Here is a 20,274-nt window from a genome sequence, read left to right on the forward strand (position 1 = left end):
GAAGGAGAAAACTTCGGTCTCACGGACGAAGAGGAGCAGGAACAAGTGACACGGGCTGAAGAAGCTCCTCCGTACAACCAACTGCCAGCAGAAGAAACACACTACGCTCTCTTCACTGACGGTTCCTGTCGCATCGTGGGAATGAACCGTAAGTTGAAAGCAGCCGTATGGAGCCCCACACGACAGGTTGCAGAAGCCACTGAAGGAGAAGGGGGATCAAGTCAGCTTGCTGAACTCAAAGCTGTTCAATTAGCCCTTGACATTGCTGAAAGAGAGAAGTGGCCAAAGCTCTACCTCTACACTGATTCGTGGATGGTAGCCAATGCTCTGTGGGGCTGGCTGGAAAGGTGGAAAAAGGCCAACTGGCAGAGTAGAGGAAAACCAATCTGGGCTGCTGATGAATGGAAGGACGTTGCCACTCGTTTAGAGAAGCTGCCTGTGAAAGTCCGCCATGTAGATGCCCATGTTCCCAAGAGTCGGGCTAATGAGGAACACCAAAACAACAAGCAGGTAGATCAGGCTGCCAAGATAGAAGTGTCAAAGATAGATTTAGATTGGCAACACAAGGGAGAGTTGTTCCTAGCCCGATGGGCCCATGATGCCTCGGGTCATCAGGGCAGAGATGCCACCTATAAGTGGGCCCGAGACCGAGGGGTGGATTTAACCATGGACAGTATTTCTCAGGTTATCCATGACTGTGAGACATGTGCTGCAATCAAGCAAGCCAAGCGGGTGAAGCCCTTATGGTATGGTGGGTGGTGGTCCAAATATAAATATGGGGAAGCCTGGCAGATTGACTACATCACCCTTCCCCAAACCCGCCAGGGCAAGTGTTATGTGCTAACCATAGTGGAAGCCACCACTGGATGGTTGGAGACCTACCCTGTGCCTCATGCTACTGCCCGGAACACCATCCTGGGCCTGGAAAAACAAGTCCTGTGGAGACATGGCACCCCTGAGAGAATCGAGTCGGACAATGGGACTCATTTCAAGAATAGTCTTATAAGCACCTGGGCTAGAGAACATGGCATTGAGTGGGTGTACCATATTCCTTATCATGCACCAGCGGCCGGGAAAGTTGAACGGTGCAATGGCCTGCTTAAAACTACCTTGAAAGCACTGGGTGGGGGAACCTTTAAGAACTGGGATACTAATTTAGCAAAGGCCACCTGGTTGGTGAACACTCGAGGTTCCACCAACCGAGCAGGTCCTGCCCAATCTGAGCCCTTGCAAAAGACAGACGGAGATAAGGTTCCAGTGGTACACATGAGAGGTATGCTGGGAAAAACTGTTTGGATTAATCCTGCCTCCAGCAAAGACAATCCCATCCGTGGGGTTGTCTTCGCTCAGGGACCAGGTTGCACCTGGTGGGTGATGCAAAAGGATGGAGAGATCCGATGCATACCTCAAGGGGACCTTGTTTTGGGGTGAACTACCCATGACAATGTGGCTGCATCCATATTTGCATATATATATATATCTATTTTTAACAGTTAAAACTCAATGTAATATGTTGGTATGGGAAAAAAATTCGGGGTGGATAATGTTGGGGGTTAGGTTTGTTCCTTCTTTCTCTAAAGAATTTTTTCCCCACAAGTTACCAAGGAGATCAAGTGTTGGATACTTGAGAGTACTTAACTGAAACAAAGAGGTGGACAAAAGGTGGAAGGGGGAGATAACGCAGGTAAAAGACAAAGCTTGAGGCAGCGGCGTGCTTTTCTGCTTCCGGCGTTCGGGGAGACGCGTGTCGGCCGCTCCTGGAGGAGCTCAGCCGCCGCAAAGCACGCCGAGCGGAGAACGGCTGTTGCTGGCTGGAGGAGTTTCACTGTGGCCAAAGGGATCCAGTCCTGGGAAATCTACTATCACCGGTTCAGCCTGAATCCGGAGTTTTCCCAGCCACCCGCGGGGAGCTGGTCCAGGCCCTGCCTCTCCTTCGGCTTTCTTCGGCGCTGCTCCTCTTGCTGCAGCGTGACCCTGCACCCCCTGCGCTGCCGGGACATCCTGCCCCTGCCTGCCGGGACACCCTGCCATCCCAGCTACCAGCCCGGGACTTTTCCACTGTTCCAGCTTGGTGCTCTGAGGATCCTGCAGGGACACCGAAACCAAACTGCCCTGGGTTTTGTGAAACAAAGCCCTCAAGGTTCTTGGTACTGTTGTCGTTTGTCATTAATGCTGTAGTTGTTTGGTGGGGGGGGAGATTTTTTGTGTTTGTTTGCTTTGTATTACATACTAGTAAAGAACTGCTATTCCTATTTCCCAAATCTTTGCCAAAGAGCCTCTGATTGTAATTTTACCTAGCAGATACCTGTCTTCCTAAACCAAGACAACAGGGAAGGAAGCAGCATGGGGAGCCAAGATCCTTTAAATAAAAAGCATCCATATATTTTTAGTACATAAATGTGTTCAACTCACAGCCACAATGGTTTCTGTCAAGGTGCTCATACTGCAAGCAGGGAGCCTTGTTTGTTTCTATGTGCCAGCTGAGCAGAATGTCCTGTATCATTTCCTATGTCTTGCTCCCCACCAGTGCTCTCTGCCACTGGTGAGATGCCACTGAGATGCACTCTCACTGGCTTGAATGTGCTTGCACAGAGGCACACACGATGCCAAAGCAACAGTAGATCTCAGCTCTCCAGCATAAACTTACCCCTGGTCTGAACCACTATTTTTAAGGTTAGGATAAAATCTTTAAGAGAGGGTTATTTCTGAGGAAAAAAAATCTAATTAGTGTAGCGTCTAGATATTACTTTCTACATAGTAGAAAGTAACTTCAAAAATCCAAACGTTTCTATTTGTTAACATGATAACCCCTCACCAACACAACAAAATACTGTATAGAGTTCAATCTTCAGGATATTGATTACTGCACACATTGTTCCTTTCTTAGTGATGGTCTTCAGAGCGCAATTTTCCAGGGTGGCACTAAAGATTGAGCTGGCATGCTTTCATGATATATAACCCTATGCTTTACCTGTCATATGTGTGGCTCAGAGTTAACTGTCCAAGGGAGAGGTTTAACAAAGTTTTTTCTTCCTCCCACAGGGCTCTGATGTTTGGCAGAAGTCAGGCCTAACCTGGTGATTTTCTGGTTATGAACATTTTACATTGCTCACCCCTTCCAGCACTAGCAAAGCTCAGTGTCCATGTTTTATGTCTGCCTCTGCAGCCTCCTCACCCCTGGCAGTGGCTCCCCCCTGACTGCTGGGAAGACCTGGGATTTATTCCCAGACAGGAAAGCCGAGCTAGTGACTACAGAATTTAAGTATTTCCTTTTATTCTAACTTTAGGAGAAATGTTTGGATTTCGGCATCCTGTAGACTGATCATTTCTTTATGCCTCATATCTCTGCCTGTTTTTTATTTATCACCTGGTCAATGCACCTCAAACTTCTCTCAGGTGGCCTCCAATAGAACGAATTGTAGACATTGATCCTCAAAGTCCCAGGGGACTTATAAGCACTCTTGTTTATAAAAGGCACTATCATTTAAAAAAATTATTTTCTGCTCCAGTCAAATAATAAGAGGGCCACCATCTTCTGTCTAAGGCTCTTTAAGCAGAATTTCTCCTCTAGCTTTAAATGAGTTTACTGTATATCAGCAACATATAAGTGATGTGGCCAAATTCCCTTTTCCTTTGCTGCAGCCAGGTGTCAGTCTGCTAGAGAAATCAGGACTGTGTCAGGCTGCTATTTAAAACCTCAGCCCCTACTTTCACAGCTGGATCCTAAAACTTAACCTGAAGAAGCTGAGCACCACTGTGCTAAACCTCTGTGAGATAAGGCCTTCACTGTTCCTGTCAGAGCAACGCAGTCCCTTTCTCCTGCTCCAAAATCTGCAGGTGTTCCTCATGCCTGAGGCCACAGAAGGAGCCAGCAGCCCTGTTGTTGGCCATGGCATTGGCAGCTGCATGTTTTCTCCAAGTAACCCTTCAATATTCACAAATAGAAGAAATGAAAAGGCAACTGCTTGTGCTTTCTCAAATGAAGAGCTCCTGGCAAGTCTTCCTAAAAGAATCAAAACCCAGAAAAATAAATTCAAAACACGTTAAATCTTTCTAGCTTAAAAACCCCTAGACCCTAAATTATCCAGTAGATTAATTTTCCCTTCTTAATTTTGTTATTTCCAGTCAGATGGTGTTTTTCCCAAATTAACATATTGTTCATGTTTTTAGATTAATTTAAACTTGTATCTTCTTAATACTGAAACCCACATCTGCTAAAATCATGAGAACAGCTTTAACACTGCACATGGTTTTAATTCTGTATTAGGAAGAAAAAAAAGTGAACCTGAGTTAACAAGTATGTCATCTTATGTCATCCTTGCTGATATGAATGAAAACACACAAAGTTATTCAGAACATAAGTTATTCAGAACATAAATAATTGGCCATCAGGCAAACGTCAGGGCACACCCAGCTCTCTGCCTAAGCAGAATACATCTCAGGTGGTGCCAGGAGAGCACTTTGCACCAACAGTAGTGCTAATTTGAGAAGGAAACATGCTAGTCTGGGCATGATGTCTCCGGATGAGTCTCTGCCTGGTGTTTCCTGGTGACCCCAGTGCTTTTGTAGGCCATTGACCTGTTTCACCCACATTTGAAAAGGAGAGGAAATCACACCTGTCTGGAGTCCTACAAGTTTTGGAGAAAAACAGTTGCCTAAAGAAACTGAAGAACACAGTGCACTTGGACTCTCCTGTGGGAAGCATTTTACAATGAACTTTCCTTGCATAAAAGGGAAGTAAGGGACAAAAGGCACAAACATTCTGGTAAAGCAGGCTTCATTAGCTCTGCTGCTTGCAGAACAACTTGTATTTGACACTGGGCAATTATCCAGCCAATAATGACACCTTCAGCTCAAAAAAATGTCTAAGATGAAGACAGGGGAGGTTTTGAGGCTGTTCAGTTATATGTTATCTGACATAAAATTATGGTCTACAACAATTTTGAATATTGGGATATTTTTAATCTTGCTGTTACATAAAAGAATCCAAAAGATAGATTAGGCAAGGAAATCAACTGTGAAAGTGAAAAAAATAATCACCTTTCAAAGGGGCTGAGAGAGAAAAATAGGACAGTTTTAACAGTTTGTATTGATCAGGTGAGTTGGTACTTTATTTTCTTTCTTTTTTTCCTGTGAACAATACTCACAGAATATGCAATAAAGTAGGTGCTATTTCTTACAACTTTCCTCATTTTAGACCTCAACACTATTTTGTTTGTTGGCTTGTTTTTCAAATTGATGGAAATAATTAAGGAGACCCTTAAAAGACTTCCATTGCTTTTGGTTGATTTAATCCATAGGTTTGTGTTGCTAGAAAACAAAATTGGTACTTGTTAAAACCTAATAAAGGCATTTGGTTTTTTTGTTGGGTTTTTTTTTTTCTTTTCCAAAAATACGATATAAGAACACCTAGGGAACCACCTTTTGTGATGGTTCTTGGAGGTCAGTGGAAATCTTGCAAGAGTGCTGCTACATGAATTGCCAGGCTGCTTTGCAGCATGGTCCTCGTCTAGCTAAGGGCACACACTCCTCCTCTGGCAACCCTCCTAACATAAAACAGTGAAAAGCCAGGTGCAATCAAGAGCAACTTCCACATATGATCTCTGGCAGACACACTGTTTACAATGGATTTGTGTGTTGACTCTATGTGGGGTCTGTCCCAATGCCTTGAAGCAAGAAATGTCATTTATATTCATATCCCAGAAAAGAGGAGAAAATTATTCTAAAAGAACTAAGGGCTGCTGAGCATGGAAGAATGCCAGACTTTCAGACAAAATCTACGTTTCTGAGCGTGGGCACGAGACAGGTATTGTTCCTCTTCTCAAAGTCACTTGTTTCTGCATGGATTCTGTTTGTCATCAATACCATCAGGTTTCTGGATGCTGCACATCCATAGTATTATAACATTATCCTGTAGGATAAGCAATTACAATGAAATGCTGCAGTGTATGAGAGGAGGAAAAACAATTGGTATGCTATAGGCTTTTCCTCACTACATCCCTTAGCAACAGCCATTATCCTCATGGATTGTTCTGGACTATCAGGTGTATTTCTTGGATGGTACATCCACCAGTTCTCCTCGGATGCCTGCAGCTGTGGCAGAGTGTCCTGGAGACATCTCTTGCAGAGCTAGGTCAGGCCTCAGCAAGCCTGCTCTTCTTTCAACCTTACTGTGGTCTCAACAGAGATCTTCTTATGTGTTCTTCAAAGATTAACACACCAGATCTATTCTTTAGGCCTAAATCATTTATTATTTGCATTATGCATGTCTCTCCCTCCTCTGAGTGATGCTGTTTTCCTGCAAAACCCTGAATAACTGAGAGTAAGGGCTATCCTGCTGATAGGGTCAAGAGTATTTTGTTTAAAACCTGCAGAAGTACATCTCACCACTCTAAGGGGTCCAGGATCACCTTAATTAATACCAGGAAAGGGCACAGTTTGAGACAGACAGCAGCAAATCTCCAGCTGCACAGACTAGTGAAGGCTTCACATGATGATCTGAGACTGTTCCAATGACACTTTACTCAGCTGAGAGTTCAAGACTTGTGCTTTGGGTGTCTCACAGAGGAACACAGAGAGAGGCCACTGAGAACAGCACTACCCTTGCCTGGCATCTTTGAACATGCAAAGAAAGCTATGAACCCTTACATGATTCCCTGGCATTCAGGATGTTGTTCTGATTCTCTCACCAGCCCAGTATTAGCCTCACAGATTTTCTAGACCACTGCAGATTTCAAAACACTTTGCCACACTTTGAAATACAACATTACATAGGTGAAAGCAAGGAAATACCTCAGCATTTCTTGGCATACAGTTGGCTTTTCAAAAATGTTTTCTGATTTCTTATTCTGATTTCTGTACTTTGGAGACTCAGCTATTGAACACATTGAGAGGAGAAAAAATGCACCTGTGAAATGTTGCATGTGATAGGAAAAAGCTGCTTGTTTTCCTGCATTTTGCAGTTACTCTGATTCCCCTTCCCTTCTCCCCAGAAAAGAAAAGGAAAAGAACAACCAAATTGGGACAAGGGAGTCATTTAAGTAGCATCTGAAGTCAGCACCAATCCAAGGAGCAGTCTGCTCTGTGTGCTCACACAATGCCTGCCTGAAATAACTAACAGAGCAGAACTGGTCACCAGTTTTTAGTAGTAATGAAAAGATTTCCATTAATCTCAGTTATAAATTGCAGTGAGATGGAGCCAGCTGGGCTGCCACACTGCAGCACCTTTGTTTTCTACATGCTAATTTAATAAATGTCATCTGCCAAACCTAAAATTGTTTTTTTAATGCATCAAGATCTGAACTCCCGCAGGTTCAAGATGAGATTCAGGGCCATGTTGGCCCGCAGTCTAAACTGAGGATGCAAAGCATAAGGCAGTGAAGGCTGTTCTGTGTCTGAAACCTGCTAGTACACTTGGCCTTGAATGCTGAAATGCTACCATCCTACAGGCCAAAAATTGTGGGGGGGGGCTGGTAGAATGGTTGTTGCTTATCTTTGGTTTAGTCATTAGCCCAGGATTTGTGCTCCATGGGATCTGATAGATACCATGCTCCTGATTAATCATTTTCTTTCTACAGTGGTACCAAGCTGGTAAATTAGGCCCCAAGGGCCAAGGGGAGCAAAATATCAAAAATTTCCAGGTTTGCCTTTCATCTCATTTTACCCATAAATGCAGCCTCTGTGTTGTCCTTCTTTCCCTATTCCCTACCCTTTCAGTGTCCCCTGACTCTGGGCCTTTACCCCTCTGGCTTATTTTAAACCTCACTGATGCAGAATACCAGTCAGAAGGAGAAGGCTTGGTTGCCTGGGGAAAAAGGAGCCAGAGGACATTTCCATCTTTTTCACAGGGGCTGATCAGTGTAAGGGTGAGTTCACAGTGGCTCTTGCAGCAATGCTCCTTTTTCTGTCTCTCTTAAAACAGATATTAAGAAATAAACATCATCATTTGAATCACTTGCCTATCTAGATCTTCCTCCTACTACTTCAAACCCCTTTCTCACAGACTACAAATTTGCACCCATTGAGCAAAAACTGCTCCTGATAAATTTTTTTACTCTTCTGTGTTTTTCTGTATTTTTTGGATAGATAAACAAGAGCAGTAGTTTCTTGAGATCAAAAAAGAAACAGGGCACTGACATAGAACAAAAATTCTGTTTTATTCAAACTACTTCCTGTGGGAAAAAAGAAACTGGCTACTGGAGCTACTTCTAAGCAACCAGATTGTCATGAAATTCAGAAATCATATCTGGGGAAAATATGTATCCCAAGCACAGCTGAATAGGAGAGATCCAGATGTCATTCTTTTTCCATTCCAGGAAAAGGGAAAAGGTTTCCTACAAAAACATATTTTTTTCCCTGTCTCAGGAAAAGCTGTATTAATAAATAAGCATCACAGTATGAATCTCTGCCCTGGCTCCATCTGTTAAGCTAATACAAGACTCCAGAGAGAGTCTTCCCACAAATAGCATTTAATAGAAATGAAGAGTGGCCTGAAATTTATTTCTCAGAGCCATAAACCCAGGGAAAAAAGCTAAGTCCATGCTGCCAAGGTAAAAAACATACCCTGAATTGTTATATTTGCCTTGGTTTCTTCACTGGTAGCTGCTAGTGTACAAACAGACATTACTGAGCTTTGGTCAGATTTTTGACTGATCAGGTTATGTTTTTTCCATTAATGGGTGAACCACCAAGGAGTCACAAAGAAGTTTCCACCTCTCCCAGAGGAGCAAAGAGGTTATCTTGAGGCACTCTCTCCCCTAGGAACATGTGAGAGCAGTCAGCATGGAGGAGACCCAAGGCTGATAAAGCCTCTCTACATAAATTTCTCTCCAAACGCTCTCCCAGCAGTGTTCTCTGTAACACTGCCCCAATGCACCAAGGTGGGGATGTTGCAATTACGGGATGTTGCTGAGGCATAATAAGTGGATACTACCCTGCTGAGCTTCTTTGGAGGTGAAACAGCCAGCTGCAGCTGGAGGACAAACTTGAGTGAACTTGGCCTGTGAAAAGAAAATATGCTTTGGCAAGCCTGCAGGTTGCTATTTCAAGAGCAGGAGGGACAGTTTTGGGAATAAAGTTCACTGTGAAAATGAGTTATGGGTAACATTTTAATTGATTAGGTAAAGTAACCCAAAAGTACAAGCTGACAGCAGGAGCACAGTCCTCTGGGATCAGTTGCAGGGATTCCCTCTGTAATTCATATCTCTTTAACATCCCAGACATTCTTTATACCTCCTTTCTTTAAATCCCTTATTTCCCTATTTTTCTGTTCTTTTTTGTTAATTAAAAATCCTTGCTAGTTTGCATCAGTCTTCAGCTAATTTTTAGGTTCCTCCCGAGTCTTCTATTTTTTTCTTCATTCCCTACCTCTATTACCCACTTTCTCTCTGTACATCAGTCTTCTGAAACCTTGCTGATATTCATTCCTCTTTCTTCATAACTCTCCAACACGCTCTTGTAATATTGTTTAGTGTTTTGGAACTTGAAAATCCTTTCAGGGGATTCAAGATCTCTGCTTTCCATACATTTCTTCAAGTTTCCTTCTAAGCCTTCAGCTTTGTGCATGAGAATGACCAACAATATTATGATGTCATTTTTATTACAAAAAGCTCACTAAATGACTGTACACAGTAGATACTCTGAGCATGTATGGGGTAGCTCTTACCAAGCAGAATTTCCTAGCAAATCTGCATCTCTGTGGAGATATAGAGTCCTTAGGCTATCGACTGCTTTGGCTATTTGCTCATTAACTTGTACCATCCTACTGGAGATGAGGGAGAACTTACTTCTGCTGACCTGCAGCTTCCAGAGCAGCAATAGCAAAAGGTCAGCAGCTGAACACTGTGGGCCATGTGTCCAAGGACTCTGTCTACCACCTGTGTTATTTGTGTGATCGCTAAACAAAACCCCCAGCAGCCATGTCAGCAGGCTTATGCCACACATTGGACACACTCTGCACCCCAGGTTACCTTGTTCTTGCCTTCTTCCATCCTTGTAGCCCAGGCATCACCCTGCCTCCAGCAGATGAGATGCCTTTGGGGCCTCCTCACTAAGGTAAATCACTTGCCAGCAATGCGCTCTCCAACATCTTAGAGTACCATATCCAGGCACATGTGAATACAAGGCATCCAGGGCTTCCCAAACTCCATGGTGCATTTCTGCTCTTATCTGTGGAGGATGTAGCCTGTACAGCACAGTCTGGATGCACTCCCACAGTGTCTGCAAACATGCAGAGCATCCAGCACTGCCATGGGCATGGAGATACGTCCTTGGGCCCACCTTCCTCCTGGGCAGGGTGCACCACCAAACACTTCTTTTTCCTCCCTCAATTCATGTTAATTATTTTGCCTGGTTTCAGCTTCTTGTGGTTTATGGATCCAAATGCTTTTCTCCCTCCCCATCTCCACGCTGGGCTTCTCTGTATCCTGCCTGTAACCTTAGGACTGAGTTATGGGCTGCATAATGTGCAGGAACCTGTTCACATGAATTGGCCTGGCACACAAGGCACCTAGAAGCTAATTAATGCGTCTTGACTGGATGTCTTGCTACTTGCATTCTGAACAGCTTTTAAGCCTTCTTCCATGTCCTCCCACTGAGAAATATTAACGTTCACCCATAACTGCTTCTGGACCCTTGCTTGCTGCTTCTCCTCCCACCACTCCCTCTAGCACAGAGGCCCCAGGCTGACATCCTCTCCAGCATCCCAAATCTCTCTCTTTCCCTCCATTTTGTAACATTTTCCCTTTTGGTTGCCAAATTGTCTCCCCGTCCCCAATGCCATCTCATCTACTGATTACTTAAAACTCACACATCACTTCTGTCACCATTTCCATTTGAAAGTGTACAGTTTCTTTGACAAAGCTGTCATGGCAACTTGAAATTTTTCAGGTTTTCACATTATACATAACCTGCAAAACTGCATATTATTAAACATGTTCTGATGCTCCCAATTACTTAAAAGTTATTCCATTTAAAAATCCCGCTGCTCCATTCAGTCATTTTTGTCGTCTGGAAGAAAACTTCCACGTCAAGTTGCTGTTGCTTCAGGGCACTGATGAAGGAGGGTACTCTTCTGTCATGCCTGCAGCAGACTTGGAGTAGATCAAAGTCTCTAATACTTTTCTGGCCCAGTTGGCAGATGAACTTAAGAGCTACAGTGGGATGGGCTACAGGGGAACGCAATCACTTCTGCACACATCTTAAAAAATACCTTAAAAATGTCATACAATAGCTGTTGTCAACATTTTTGAAGGGCATTCCTTGTTAACATTCACATTTTGGTCAACTACAGTCAAATAAATGCATGCTGATGCTAGATCTGGAAAAAATCAGATAATCCATAACACCAACATGAAACTCAGGTAGGTACTAACAATCCTTGTTCCCCTCCTTGGAGCACACAGAAGTGTTACGTAAGCCTGGCAGAGCCAGGTATTTCATACACATCTGTGCTGCTGTAGAGGCATTTCATTCACTAACTTCATCTCCCATTTCATTTGACTTGCAAACACCTATTCTGAATCTGGTTCAGCCTTCCATAAGTAGCAGATGGATTTTCCTTATTTTTTATTAGGCAATGAGGCATAGGTGTGGAGTACATTTTATTTCCTTTCTGATTTTAACTTCAACTGTAAGCACACACAAACATTTTTTCATCTGTTACCTGATTTTCTTCTTCATAAGATTCAGACATTACTGGAACTACTTAATCTTGAAAAAAAATCTTGCTCTAAGTAGGAATACTGAGGCTGCTGAGGCTTTTCCCTATGGAAAGATAAAGGTTTAATCAGGTATAATGCATTGAATGATTTCCAGCTTTTAAATTCCCCATTTTTTTAACTGCTAAGAAACCTTTTCACTGAACAAAACCTATAGTAATAAATTAATAGTTAATGAATCAATTTTCTAGAATTAAAATTAAAAATTGCTTAATAAATAGTTTAATAAAGTGGTACATCAGCTTGCTTTTTCTCCTTTATATGTAGAGTGATTTCTGGCCTTGTCCTTTTTTTGATGAAAAATCACATTTGCTCTGCATTTTCTAGACAACTTTAGCCATTATATTTTGTATTTGAATCTATTGGGACATTCTGGGATAAAATGCTCATGAGAAGGAAAAAATGTTTTGAATATTTTGTACCTTTTTCTAGATTTGGGTCATGCAGTACAACATACATTGCGTTCCCACAACCACTTAATCTCCACCAAGCTTGACAGCATCCTGAGGTTCTTCTTTTGCATTATCAAGGAGATATTAAGTTTTCTCCATCATTTCTCAGGAGCTGTCATTATTTTGGAGTGTCTGAAGGATATCCACTGTGATGTCTTAGAAATCTATTCCTGTGTTAGTGTATTCTGAATGCAAGAGTGGCTGTGGATAGATTATTTCCCAGACAGGATTATCTGACCTGAATCCTACCCCTCTAATGAAGTCAGAAAGTCAGTTTTTTCTCTGCACTGTGTTTAAACACTCCACAACAAACTCCATGGCCTCACCCTAGTGACAGTACCCATGCCTTCCCTAAATAGTCACTCTGACCTGAATCCTACCCCTCTAATGAAGTCAGAAAGTCAGTTTTTTCTCTGCACTGTGTTTAAACACTCCACAACAAACTCCATGGCCTCACCCTAGTGACAGTACCCATGCCTTCCCTAAATGGTCACATTTGTCCCTCTCTGATTTTACCAATTGAGCAGAAAAATAGTGATGGCAGTTCTGACTCACTACTGAAAGAGTTATCACTTGACAAACATCAGTTTCCTGGGTGAATGCCTTTACTTTCTAGGACTTCTACCTTGTAACAACTTCTATGAACTTTCCACCCTCCACATACTCTCCAGTAGCCCCAAATTACCCACCTCCTTCCTTGACAAGTCACAGTATTTCTCAGCTTTTCCTGCCAGGATATCAGAAGCTTTATGATGTATCAGCTGTCATTTCTGCTATCTTTTGCTTGAGTTTCTGATTTTCATCTCTGTTTCTTTATGGTGAACTTTTCACGTCCTCTTTCAAGGCCTCCTTTAGCTCTGCTATAGCCAGAGTTAGCATCTGTCAAACCTTGAACAACCGAAGCTGTAGTCTTTTCTTGTCAATGTTCTGTTGTTAAAAAAAAAACAACCAACCAAAAAACAAAACCCCAAAAAAACAACAAAACAACAACAACAAAACAAAACAACACCCCAAAAAACAACAAAACAAAACAAAACAACCCCAAACCACCAACTCACACTCAAACACATACACAGAGGCATGCACACACACACAAAAGATTTAGGGATTTCCAAACCTCTTTCAAATCCTTCTGATTCATTTATACAGTATTTTTTTCTGAAGGATTCAATGCCTGGTGCTGCCAAATACTTACCCATGCGTCTTTCCAGAGGACCTAGTATCCCACATCTCTTATCTACTGCTTCCAATAAGTCTAGTTCATATTTCCGGGATCCATAAGAGGCCAGTCTGAAAAATGGATGCAAATAGCACTGTATGTGTCCCTCTGGGATCATCAGAGTCTTGACCTCCTTGTATCTTGCTAACTTTATAAACTCTTGCAAAATCCATTCCTACATCAACAACAGTAATGTCTAACCCTTTCGGCATCACAGTATGTCCCATTAACTTTGGTCAGTTACGATTACTTTGCATTGCAAAGGCTTTTCTAGCAAAAGATGTAGTGGGGTTTTCCAGTGTAAGTGGCATTCTCACTCAATGGTTTGCTTTAGCCTTTCTCCCTTCTTTCATGATACAGTTTTCTCTCACTTACTACAATTGCATTCAGATCTATTGATCATTGTACACAAACAGTCTCTTTTTACTGAACTTGCTAGTGACTGATGAGGTTTCCTCCAACACAGAAGGACTTCCAGCTCTTTGTAAATGTTGTAAAGAGATGCTGGGAAAAAGAATTCAAGAATCCAGCGTTGTTTGGAAGAGAAGCACCTGTCTCCAGTGAAGAGGCAGAGGCATTTCCCAGGAAGTAAACAAAACACCATGGCCAATAGGAAAGCAGAGTGTTTCATCTACAACTTACCAGAAGTCAAAATATCTGTTGAATATTTGCCTAAAATATCTGCTGAATTCTACCTGAGGGCAACATTACACAGGGAAGGTACCTTCTGAACTTCTTCCTCATGAGTGAGGATGGAGGCATGGATGGATGGATGGATGGATGGATGGATGGATGGATGGATGGATGGATGGATGGAGCAAATGGCAAAAACAGAAACGTGGATAGACAATGAAGAAAACAGGTATCAATAGGATGGCGAAAGAGAATACAAGTTTTATTCAGAAGGAGCGTATCCTGTTCTCTCCCCTAAAACTCATCCTCTCCTGAACTCTGCTACTTTGCTCTTCATTTTATGTCTTTTCTCCTTTCTGTTCCCTGCATGATTCTGTCTCTGCTGCAACATTTATATCCTTGTTCTTGTACTCTCCAAGCCCATTTTGCCTCTGAGATGAAAGCCCCTTCCTTCTTTTCCTGTATTGTTTTTATTCCCTTAAACTCCATCTCTCATCAACACTTCCAAGCCCATTATATTTCCTGTTCTTCCCACAAGAATCTCTCTTCCCTTCTCTGTAAAAGTTTCTTCTTTTGAGGGTGACAAATTTGCTTTTTTCCCAATCCCCACCAAAACACATTCTTTCCTGTTTCTACCTGATTGCTATTTTTATACAAATCATTCCAACTTCAGTTTTTCCATCTTAAAATTATTTGCTTCTTCTATTTGCTGGGTGGAATCACAGAACAATTTGGATTGGAAGGGAGAGTAAAGAGTAAAGATGTTCCAATCCCCCACCACAGGCAGGGACATCTTCCATTGGAGAAGGTTACTCAAAGATGCATCAAGCCTGGCCTTGAACAATTCCAGGGACTGGGTATCTACAGCTTCTCTCTGCAACCTGTTCCAGTGTCTCACCACCCTCACAGAAAATAATTTCTTCCTTATGTCTCATCTAAAGTCATTCTCCCTCATCCTACCACTACAGACCCTTATAAAAAGTCTCTCTCCAGCTCTCTTTTAGCTCCATTTAGGTACAGGAAGGCAGCTCTAAAGTCTCTTTGGAGCCTTCTCTTTTCCAGGCTGAACAACCCCAGCTCTCAGCCTGTGTTCAGAGAGAGGCTCCAGCCCTCTGAGAGTTTTGTGGCCCTACTTTGGATGTGCTCCAGCAGGTCCATGTCCTTCTCAAATTGGGGGCCCTAGAGCTGGATGCAGCATTCAGAGTGGGGTCTCACAAGAGTGGAGGAACAAAATCCCCTACCTGGCCCTGCTGGCCATGCTGCTTTGGATGCAGCCCAGGACACAGTTGGATTTCTGAGCTGTGAGTGCACATTGGGTCATGTCAAACTTCTCGTCAACCAACTCCCCCAGGGCTGCTCTCAATCCATTTTCTTCCCAGCCTATTTGTGCTTGGGATTGCCCGAGCCAGGTGTAGGACCTGGCACTTCGCCTTGTACTCCATGAAGCTCACACAGGTCCAGGTCCCTCTGGATGGCATCATTCCCTCCCTCCAATGTGTCGACTGTACCACACAGCTCAGTGTCATCAGCAAAATTGCTGAGGGTGTGCTTGATCCCACTGTACATGTCCCTGACAAAGGAGTTATACAGTCCCAATATTTGGCCCCTGAGGAACACCACTCAGCACTGCTCTCCACACAATATTTCACTCTCCTGCCCAACCATGTCACCCATATTTTCCCTCTCTCAGGCTCCCTCTCGTCTTCCAAACCCAGCCCTAGATTCTCCTTTCTACAGAGCCCATTCACCTTTCCTCTCTGAGATATCCTCTAAGGCTGGCTTTCACCAGCATTTCCCACAGATGTTTTTCTCTGTCAAACCCCTAAATCCACCTGCAAATCTCATCTTGTATTTAGTTCACTAAGCCCTTTCCTCACACACTCTCAGCTCTTTTCAAGCCTTTTGCTGCTGCAAGGCCAGGACATTCAGTAGCTATATTCAGAAGCATCCACTTCATCAGTCTCAAAAAGATGTTGACCATGGTTTCTCAAAGGCTAAATGAGTCACTGTTTCACTGACACTATTTTATCCCTGCCCACTCTTGGACAGCTCTTTTAACAAACGAGTGACCATACCAGGGGATTTTCTCTACTGACAGCAACAGAGAGCTATAGAACACAACCAACAGAAGATGAAGTTATTCTGATGGTAATATCAGCTCAGCACAGCATTTTGCAGCTCTTTTCCTTTTGATTTAGAAACCCCATAAGTTCTAATAGCCCTGAATGTTTAGTGTGTTTTGTTGGTCTTCTTCCATCCCTAAGTCCCTCCTGCAAACTCTAAATTTTGTGCTTCAACCAAACAACACTAAGAAGAATACTAAAAGTCAGTCCAACTTGAACTTACAAATTGCTACAGCAATTACAAAGGATCTTGCACAAATTGAGTAAACAGACTCTGAATTTTACTATACAAGCAAAATGATGCCAGCAAGAGGAGGCAGTATGCCAATTTAAGATATGAAGGACATTTGGAGGACGTGCCATCTATGTTCAAAAGAAATTGGATTCACAAGTTTTAAAAAATCTGGTAAAAATAAACCTAATTCAGTGGATTAAACCAGACTACACTGTTCTACTAGCATTCTTAGGTTCTTTCCATTCAACAGGTTTAATCCAGTTGTGCTCCATGTGTATAAAAGATACAGGTATCACCTGTTTTAAGTGTCAGAGCAGAATGTGGTGCCCACAGCACTTAACACTAGCAATTGCTATTCAAAACCCTGGATGATTATTGAATTTGCATACAACTTGAAATAGGATCAATAATTTCAGACTTATATGCTGCAGGGGAAGCGTGCTAGACTGCAAGAAAAACTTTTTTTCATGTGACAAGTGCAACAAATTGAGTTTGCCAATCCATGATGTTCTTGTTTTGTCTGGAGCTTTGAGATGTCACCTTTATAGCCAGTCAGGGTTGTAGGAACATCCGCGGACGGTAGGGAGAAGGAATTCTGCTGACTTGAGATATTCTAGAATACACAGTTTTATTGCATGGGTCATGGGTAAAAAGGGCCTTGCCTTCAGCCACCAGCCTCGGCTGAAGGGAAGTTTCAGAGAGAGGGGGAGAATGAACAAGGGGGTAAAAGTTAAGAGAGAAGGGAGAGCAGGGAATAGAGTTATGAGGCATGAGCAGAAAAGGAGCTAAGAGAGGAGCCGGGATAAGGGAGGAGGAAGTAAGAGAGCGAGAGAGCAAGCAATAGAGAGCGAGGTCCTTCTTACAATGCATTATATCTCCTTTTGTGATGAATATTCTAATTTACAGAGACTAACTAATACACGACACAAAATCCTATAGAATCTACAAAAAGCCTATAAGAACTATTACATTACCCTACTATGTTATATTTTAAACTCTCAAAACTACTCTTTAGACTTTTCTGTTTTGCTGCATTGACCTTTGGTTCCTTAGCTAGCAGAAGGGTATCATTCCATTAAAAGGGATTCTTCTTCAGCTAGCTAGGCTATTGTTATCAGGTTATCTAGTAATTAAGACTTGGTATCTTACAACTCCAAGTAAGCTTCCATTTCTATTTCGATTATAGGTTTCATATTTTCAGAATCTTTTGCTAAACAATCATATTTATAAGATCTCCCTGATTCATCTTCCCCAACAAGGGTCAAGGTGAACCATGACTGTGTCTCTGAGGATGGAAGTTCAGTCTGTGGGCTGCATTCCCTATAAGACTGATACAGTAAACTCAAATTAAGTCAGCAGGCAGGAAACACGGCTACCATACCTAAATTCTGACATTGCCTAGGGCCGAAACAGTACAGCTCAGGAGGTGATGAGAATTTAGTAACATTGGACACATCTCTTCTCCCAAGAAAAGTAACTTGGCACCATCCAGGTTTGCATAGCTTTAGTCAGTGCTCTTCTTGATAATGATTTCTAGTGGCATGCTGGTAATGTCAGTCACAAAAAACATGTTTCGAAGGGAGATTAGTTCCCTTCTGGTCTCTGCTGCTGGAGATCCCATCATCCCTAAAGTACCATCAAGTTACTTCTTGCTCTTCTAATCTCTCCCCAGCCACAAGCTCTTCCAGTTTCTCTGAAACTGCTGATTCAAAGTAGCAATGCAGATGGAAGAATACCTCCCTCGGGAGAAGAGTCAGCTCCCAGCCTGGAAATAGAGGTAATTTTCAGATGTCCTTTTTCCCACACAAAGAAGGAACATTCATTCTGCCCCCTCCCCCTGCCTTGCTTCTGTATAACAAAATAAACATTAAAAAATAATTAATTTAATCCTTGTTCTTGCTGAACCTTTTTGTAAAACACAGTGAACTGCTGCACTCAGGGAGTGAAATCAATGGCAGATTTGTATTTCAAGTAATACTACAGCTGTTAATTCTCCTATTTTTTCCTTTGTATTACAAATGTTACATATGCTCATTTTAAACCAAACAACTTTGACATTTAGGAAAAAAATTGACATGTTTTTGGACTTTCATTTTCAAACAACTTTTTCACAAGAACCCACCTCAGTGCCACAGCTACATAGGAAGTTTATAGTATTTAGGTGATTCTTCAGGTTTCCTGCCCTTCTACCTCCATTCCTCAGGAAAACTGTGGTCATAAATGAAAATCCCAAAGATCCTAATGTGAGCCCTCACACTGAGTCTTGCTTCAAAACTAGGGACTACTCCCACACAAAATAATTACAGCTGAGGCTTCTTTACTTAACCCAAAACAAAACCACAAGTATGAGGAACTACAGCTAAGACAGCACCACTCCTACATCTTACACATCTAACATTACAAGCTATTTGGAAGGTGTAGAAAGCTCCAGCCAGCCCGAATCTGCAGAGGAAATCTTTTTCTCACAGGTCCCAGAGGACTTGCTTTCTGTGTTGGGTGGTTTTCTGGCCTTCCCTTCCATGCAGCTTTGGCACAAGAAATGCTCCTTCACTAAACAAGTGTTCAGAGAAAAGCACCCAAACATGCCCTGGGCTCGACCTGACTGACTGAAGAGGTGGCAAACCTTTCTTCCTCTCCCAAGTTCTCTGCTGGCTGCTGGGTGTTAGGATGGAAAGGAGCCTGTGGCAGCTGGCCCATGTCAGCCACAGGGGAGGGCACAGCTGGACACAACCCACGGGGTGATGTCAAGCAGTGACAGGCTAGGAGGGAAGCACTTGGCAGATGGGGTTAAAAGAGGCAGAAGTCTGAATGAAAGAAGTCAGCTTGATCTCAGAGAAACAGAAGGACAGGAAATATAGAAATCCTTGATGCCACAGTCACTTAACAGAATATAAACATATGGTTAAGAGGAGATATATCTTTAGTCATGAATGAATGCATAGGTCACATATACATTTAAAAGCATGCACTGCCAGTTTCCAAAACAAGATGAATAGTCTCCTTGCTTTCCACTTTTGCTTGGCCTGGGTGACAACAGCAGGAAACATTTTTACATCCCTTCCCTCTGCCAAATTCTAGCTACCATTTCTCTCGATTACCATCAGAATCAGGAAGAGGCTCTTCCTGTGAAGCTATTTAGGAGCCCATGCCTTCCCCTCCCTTGGCTCCTCCTCCCTCAGGTGAGCAACAGGAAAGTTGTCATACTTGAAGAACAGCAGCTCCTTCAAAAAAGTATAATAACTGCAGTTTCCCAGTCTACAAAATTAAACCCTTCACTTACTCTCTACATTTTCCCACTGCATAAACCTGGACCATGACTGCAGTCAAAGCCAGCACATAAACACCTCACTGTCCAGCTCCACATTCAGCTCCTCACCAGTGCCAGATTAATTGTCATGTCCCAGTTCTGGTTTCCATCAAGATGACTTCCTTATGGGGCTGAAGGAATCTTGAAGTAATTGCCAGTTGTGGTTAAGAGGGAATAGACCAAAGTTATGTTTCATCTGTGATGGCATTTCTTTCATGCCATGCAGGATGCATTAATTTTCTCCAGATAAGTATTTCCATGTGTTGGCTGTGTAGACCTCTTGCACAGAACCTATAAAATCTCTACAATTTCTCTGGAAGCAGGGGAAATATCCCAAATACACCAAGACCCTGGTATCTCACTTTGGGGTTCAGGGACCCAGGGAAAAATATGATGGGGCCAAAATTCAGAGTTTGGGCTATCACTGAGGTGACTCTTCTGAAGAATTTTCCATCTATTTGCATAGCTGGAAACCAACAAATTTCAGTTAGATACTAGATACATGACAGGCTACTGTCATAGAATGGTTTGAGTTGTCAGGGAACTTAAAAGAGTGTCTATTTTAATATATATTGATCAATATATTAA

At 42.6% G+C, this 20,274-nt stretch overlaps 1 protein-coding gene across 5 annotated transcripts in view; it reads right to left on the reverse strand.

The window, feature by feature from the left end:
- Positions 1 to 8,134: 8,134 nt before the first annotated feature.
- BLVRA (biliverdin reductase A) overlaps positions 8,135 to 20,274 on the reverse strand; it is a 50,061-nt gene continuing 37,921 nt past the window's right edge. For 2 of the 5 annotated variants that reach the window (XM_066190653.1, XM_066190658.1), the window contains one exon: positions 12,971 to 13,459. In XM_066190653.1, the coding sequence (XP_066046750.1) occupies positions 13,042 to 13,459 (418 nt within the window). In that variant the 3' untranslated portion in view covers positions 12,971 to 13,041. Of the gene's footprint in view, positions 11,764 to 12,858; positions 13,460 to 20,274 lie in introns of those variants that run through there. The other 3 variants (XR_010722257.1, XR_010722256.1, XM_066190677.1) reach the window with 3 other exon arrangements.

The sequence above is a fragment of the Chamaea fasciata genome, unplaced genomic scaffold (assembly GCF_029207755.1).
Source record: "Chamaea fasciata isolate MVZ Bird 193981 ecotype frontalis unplaced genomic scaffold, bChaFas1.0.hap1 SCAF_1, whole genome shotgun sequence".
Classification (NCBI taxonomy): domain Eukaryota; kingdom Metazoa; phylum Chordata; class Aves; order Passeriformes; family Sylviidae; genus Chamaea; species Chamaea fasciata.